The 6,869-nt window shown below is 42.3% G+C and overlaps 1 protein-coding gene across 1 annotated transcript in view; it reads right to left on the bottom strand.

The window, feature by feature from the left end:
- Positions 1-334: 334 nt before the first annotated feature.
- The window catches only part of RASSF8 (Ras association domain family member 8), a 287,085-nt gene continuing 280,550 nt past the window's right edge, over positions 335-6,869 (bottom strand). Inside the window, exons 5-6 of the mRNA XM_030214077.1 lie at positions 4,333-4,477; positions 335-1,904 (exon numbers count right to left, since the gene is read on the bottom strand). Coding sequence (XP_030069937.1) covers positions 1,786-1,904; positions 4,333-4,477 — 264 coding nt within the window. The 3' untranslated portion in view covers positions 335-1,785. The remainder of the gene's footprint in view (positions 1,905-4,332; positions 4,478-6,869) is intronic.

Raw genomic sequence — 6,869 nt, 5'->3', positions numbered from 1 at the left:
TTGACACTACCGCCGGGTAGTACATGTGCCCAACGGTAATTCTGAGTTTGGAATGCGCCCAATCCCACGGTAGAAAATCATTTTCTATTTTCTACCGCGAGGGGTGTTCCAGACGGTAACCAGCAGCGCGCCCATGTTGGTGTGCGATGCATGGTTACCATGTGGGTAGCGCATGAGCCCTTACCGCTAAGTCAATAGGTGGCAGTAAGGGCTCAGGCCATAAATGGATGCGTACTAGTTTTAATATTAGCGCAGGCCCGTTAAAAAAATAGCCTTTTTCCCAGCCACAGTAAAAAATGGCCCAGCACGCGCCTAGAAGACATGCCCACACTACTGCAGGCCACTTTTTACCACGGCTTTGTAAAAGGACTCCTAAATTTCTTCAGATATAGACATCAACAATTGTTCTGGCTGACCTCAGAACAAGAGGGCTTCTTCCCCCTTCCCAGCATTGGATAATTGCATAAAGCAGTTCTTTTTCTCCAAGTCAGTGAGCCAGAGATCCTAACACACTGCAATATGTGTTAGTCCAGGATGTGTTCTAGAGTGTGCAAAAAACGCTGTAGAATGAATTGCTGGAAATGATGCAGAAAGGAGAGGATACACACTGCAAACCTGGCATGCATTCTAGTGGACCAACAGGAAAAAGGTAAGATGTTGCCACAGGAAGTTGATTGTTCTGTAAGCCAGGTACCACATCTGTGCATTTCATGTAAGACAAAACAATCCAGCCAGCATATCCTCAGCCATATGTTAGTTTCTTTGCAGGCTGTCACGCCTTTCATTAGGCAGGTAATAAGAATAAAAAGATGTTGTTCTGCATGAGTGGATCATTTGTGTGCTGGCCCAGCAAAATATAGCACTGCCTGCAAAGAATCCTGTTTTCTCCAGGTCTAATATGGATCTTTGGAAACTATTTCCCCAAATAGAAGTAGGCATGGAAGTGTCAAATGTATCTTAATTCATCCAAAGACTAGTGGTTATGTTAAAAACAAAGTTTAAATTCCAGCCATATTCCTGCTGAAATCCTGGACATTCATATCTATGTAATAAAAAATTATCCTTTCAGACCAAGAAGGTTAATTAATCACAAATTTAAAAAAAACATCCAAAATGGATGTCAACATTCATTCACCCAATAAATAAGGTCAACAGAAACACGTTTTCCCATCTTAGGTTTGTTCTTTGCTTTCAAACACTACAGGGGTCCCAAAACCGCATGCCTAGAATCGACCAGGAGCTTCCAGAAAACCCAACAGGTGGGTTTCAAGATGAGTTATCACTGGTGACACTCTGAACAGAAAATATAATGCAAAATAATTTAGAGTTAAATCACTATAGTTGCAGTATTACAGCTGCAAACACCTTCCTCCATAAAACACTGCTTGTTTTTGACTTTCAAGTGTGATACTGTCTTGTAAGCCTGGTGGTTCTCTTTTAGGTCTTGCCTGCATGCAGAATACAAAACTGTGGAAACCAATGCAATAATACTTTTCAATACATTTCTAGTAGCAGTAATGCAAATATGTGATCTGCTGTACTATCATTGCTGTTTAGTGATAAACAAAAAAAAAACAAAACACCCCAATTGCTTCTTTATGGCAGCATACTTCTAGAGCTTTTTTTTCGGCTTCAGTGCAGTTGGTATGGCTCCAAGTGGTGTAGGATGAGGATGGAGGTTCCCCAAGTAGAAACACGTCTACGCAATGTTCAGCATTAGCAAAATGGAAGTGGAAGAAGCTCCTAGCATCCTTGGTACTTTCATGGGGTATCTCCAGTATATTGTTATACGTAGATACCCTCGGGATTAAATCCAGAAGATAGTGCATTCTGAAGGATCCGCAGATTACTGGGCAGTTGTCTGGCTGTACCAGGCCGTTTCAAGGATCCAGACTGAAATGTCTCTAAATAAGAAAGGAGATTAAGATACGTGGTTGGGATTTATATATATATATATAAACCTGTATTGTTACTTTTATTATTTTGATCATGAATCTGAATTCTACTCTCAGAATGAACCAGTGGTTACTCAGCTCAGAGCCTAGTCTGATTTGTTAATCCAGCTCTGAGCTAGATCACATCAAGAACCAAGTCTGCTTCTCCTGACTGATTTAGGGAGAGTGGGGCACTTCCAAGCAGAAGGTAGCAGAGCTTTGCACAATGAGATAATAAAGGAATAAGAGATTAAAGTTACAACTAAGTATGTTAAAGTTCACTAACATGTTTGATTTTTCACTTGTTTCTAATGGACCCTTTTACTAATGCATGAAGCAGGTATCGCATGAATTTGCATGCAGTGTTAGTGGTAACTGTTACTGCATAATGCGTTAATTCACATGTTAACTGCATACCCTGTTACAGAGTGTGAAATAGGCAGGGGATGACCATGGACTGCCCATTCCACTTTAGTAAAAGGGCCCCTAAGAATGACTTGCTCACTTACTTGGTTATACAAGTGTGGAGGAACTCTTAATTTAACGTTTTATATATTTTTTACCCACCATTTCATCCAGTCAGATGTATAGGGTAGGGAACTACAAAAATGTTATACATCAATGGCATAAATACTCACATCTATGCATTACAATCAACTACTAAAACCAATAATCTTGAAACTGCTCTAGTAAATGTTCTATTTCAAGTTTCACCCACCGAACAACTTTTAGTAGAGGTGTACAAATGTTAAGCCCTTGACTGGACCTCAGTGCCCTAGACAGGCCATCAACATTGAAGGCCTCAGAAATCACCAGATGCTTAATCAGAGCCTGGGGAGTGAAACCAACATGGGAAGTAGTCCTTTCCTACCTTCGGCTGCCATCTGAGCTGTGGCATTTTGCACTAATTGCAGTTTACTCCAAGTAACTCGCACCAATAATCATAGGCATCACCAAAAAAATAGCTTACCACCCCTTTGCCATCCCAGTTCTGGTAGACACGCTTTAATGTAAGTCGCCTGGACCATGGGAGCCAATGTGTAAAAACTGCTCCTAACATGCCCCTGGCAGTGATGGTCTCATTGGGTCAAGTAAGTAAATGCACTTGTGTAGTAAATGCAGAGCAGATACTGGGCATGCCCTCTACATTTATTGTATAGGCTTTGTACCACACCTTATTGCCGTTACTGCAATAAGGTGTTGTGAAGCGCTGCGTATGACTGGTAGCGCTATAGAAATGACTTGTAGTAGTAGTAAATACAAAAACTTACCACATTTTAGCAAATGGCCCCTAGGAGCATAAATTTAGACACTCAAGACCCTAATTATATTTATGGTGCCTAAAAAATTGAAGCTGATCAAAAACACACTTAGGTATATTCTATAAGATGCACCTAATGTTAGGCACTGTTTACAGCATACACCTAAGCCCATCCACGCGACTAGAATTTAGGCGCAGTAAATCACGCCAATGAAAACCTGGTGCAAATGCCCACACCTAATTTTAGGTGCACAGCAGGTTATTCTAGAACACTGCAAGTAAATCCTAGAAATGCCCACGACCCACCCATGCTCCTCTCACTGCCACACCCGCTTTTGGGATCGGACTACGTTATAGAATATGCTTAGTGAGTAGTGCATGTAAATTCTAATTAGTGCCAATTAGTACCAATAATTACTTAACATCCAATTATCAGCACTGATTGGCTTGTAACCAATTGAGTTGCACAGCACAAATCAGAACACACCCAGATTTACACGCGAAGCTCAAGTTATACTATATAGAAGCTGGGAGTCAGTGTAGAAAACTTTCAAAAGATAAATTTAGGAGCCCAGTTCTCAAAGTTAGGCATTTAGGCCCTTTGAATATGGCCTCATTTAACAGTGCCTTTGTGCTCCATTAATAAAATAATCATTAGATCCTATTTTCAAAACGATCTGTACCCTTCTGCGCCTATCTTTCCAGCATCCTTTTCCTGAAGTTTCCTTCCTCAAGTCAGATGAAGTTCAGCTATGCAGGGTAACAATGTGCATGTGTACATTCAGGTACTCAGGGTGCAATGGAGGAGTGGCCTAGTGGTTACAGCCCTGGGCTAAAAACCAGAAAAACCAGGTTCAAATCCCACTGCTGCTATCTGTGAGCTTGCATAAAAATCACTTAATCCTCCACTTTCAGGTACAAATTTAGATTGTAAGCTTTCTGGGGACAGGGAAATACCTAGTATACCTGAATGTAACTCACCTTGGACTACTACTGAAAGAAGTGTGAATCAAATTCAGATAAATATGTAATGTCCAAAGGAGGAGACTCAAAGTGGGGTTTGTGTGTGGGTGCTATAGTTGTGAGGCCAGGCAGCTCTGTGGCACAGAGGAGGGTGTTCACCCATGCAAACTGTACCTTTCTCACTCTCGGCTTGTGACACCTCCACCTCAGTCGGTTCTGCTGGAAGCACTGTAACCTTTGTTCCTGTTTGCCGGATGAACTGCTGAAGATTGACCTGACGCAGCTCTTTGGTCAGCTGTTCCAGTTCTTGTTCTCGCTCCTAGAGATTGAACAGGTTTTTTTCCAACATTACACAGGATGCAGTAAAATACTCACTCACTTATACTTATCTAAATTTTAAATTACTGTATTTCCCCAGATATAATACTAACCTTGCCTGCCAATGAAGACTATGGGAGCTTTTCAATATGTGCAGAATGGGACTGGTATTCAACTGGCTTAAATTTATACATGAATTAGACGGCAAAATCCATTTAATCTGTGTCAATGAATATACCTCTAAGAGGTGACCACTCTGGCACCAATCCTTCTAATTTAGGCCTGCTTTTTGGCATTGCTTCTGCCTGAAAGCCCTTCCCCCATCACTGATCTAAAGGTAGCCCTTAGAGGAGGCAAGGGCTACCTTCGAAGTAGAGCTGGGGTAATGGGAGGAACTTTGGGGAGGGGTGGTGGGGCTTGACCCGGGGAGGAAGCTTCAGTTGGGAGAGGGGGCCTGGAAACTGAGGAGTACCCTGCTAAGTAAGTCCGGGAGCATCAGCCTGCTGCTTTGTGGCCCAATAATCTTAGGAGCATCAGGCCACAAAGTAACCCCAGCAATATGCAGGAGGAGCAATGAAAAATAGAGGAAAAAAGACCTCAGCTGGCTGTGATATTCTGAAAAAAGTGTTTGCTATTCACACCAACAAACACATCATACTTCTTCACACAGCTCACAGGATCTATCATTGGCCAAAAACCTCTATTTTCCTTTTAAACATTCTTGACAATTTTAAATTTAGTGCTCTCTCATGCAAAAATAATGTTGATATAATCCACCCATGCATTTTAGTGATTGCACATCTTATACTTTTTCTTAATTTTCTTGTATATTTATCTTGCATAAAAACATCACTTAGCTTTGGCAGACGGAGTGATCTCTGCAATCACTAAAATACATGGCGCAGTGGGAGGTGGGAAGTACCGCCAGGCTGCTGTGGTAGCCCGGCGGTACTTCCCTTTTAGCGAGTGGTAAGCCCTCTTTGTAAAAAGGGCCCCCTGTATATGCTTGGAAAAACATTTTGATTGGTTGAAGTCTTTTAAAATTTGATTTGCTGATTGTATTTTTTATACACCAAGCATGCACCAGTGTCTTTCAGAGGCAAGAATAAATGATGAAATCAAGGAAAGTTTGTATGGAATTTAAAAACTTTTTTTCAAAGTATAGATACGTTTTTAAATAGATGTATTTTCCAGATATAGCATAAGGGAAAATTAGGTTCTTACCTTGGTAATTTTCTTTCCTTTAGTCATAGCAGATGAAGCCATTACGTATGGGTTATGTCCATCAACCAGCAGGGGAGATAGAGAGCACTCAAACTTTCACAGTGCCCTCTTGGCCAGCTAGCTCCACTGCCTCTTCAGTATTTGAAGCTTCCAAAGCAGTATGGCAAACCGCAATGGGAATCACAAGAGCTTTCCTCACAGCGAACGATGGCCCATCACAAGGGCATGAACTCATAAAGGAGGGAATGCACATCCTCCTGGAGGGAATAAACTCATCCTCCTTATTGTATAAGTGGAGGGGAACACACGCGCCTCCTGGAGGGAATCACACATCCTCCCAAAACACTGGAGGGAATGAACACATCCTCCTAAATTTAAACTGAACATGAATCCTGAAGATTGTTTTCCAACTTTCTCCCAAGGAAGGAACTTCAGGAAATTAGAACAGAACCTGAAAAACAGATTCACAGCATACAGACAATCATACAGGAAGGGCTCATGGCTTCATCTGCTATGACTAAAGGAAAGAAAATTACCAAGGTAAGAACCTAATTTCCCTTCCTTGTCATCAAGCAGATGAAGCCATTACGTATGGGATGTAACAAAGCAATCCCTAGATAGGGTGGGAACAAGCCACACCACGCGCTAGCACATGTGCACCAAAACGCGCATCCCTCCTGGCAGCCACATCCAGCCTGTAATGTCGGGCAAAGGAGAGCTTAGAAGCCCATGTTGCTGCACTGCATATCTCTTGAAGAGAGAGTGCTCCAGTTTCAGCCCAAGAGGAAGAAATCGCTCTAGTAGAATGCGCCTTAAAGGCTACAGGCGGAACCCTGCCGGCCAGCAGATAAGCTGAAAAGATAGTTTCTTTGAGCCAGCGGGCAATAGTGGCTTTAGACGCTGGAGACCCTCTGCGAGAACCGGATAGCAAAACAAACAGATGATCAGAAGTCCTGAAAGAGTTAGTAACTCGCAGATACTGCAGCAGAGTCCTGCGCACATCCAAAAGGTGCAGCTGCCCAAAAGATTCTAGAAACTCTTCCTCTGAAAAAGAGGCTGGTTTAGGTGAAAGGCTGAAACCACCTTAGGCATAAAGGAAGGCACGGTCCGAACCGTGACTCCGGACTCTGAAAATTGCAGAAATGGGTCTCTACAGGACAGCGCCTGGA

Source organism: Microcaecilia unicolor, chromosome 9 (assembly GCF_901765095.1).
Source record: "Microcaecilia unicolor chromosome 9, aMicUni1.1, whole genome shotgun sequence".
NCBI classification, from domain to species: Eukaryota; Metazoa; Chordata; class Amphibia; order Gymnophiona; family Siphonopidae; genus Microcaecilia; species Microcaecilia unicolor.
Note: the sequence above shows the minus strand (reverse complement) of the source record. Positions and strands in the feature narration are given on the sequence as shown.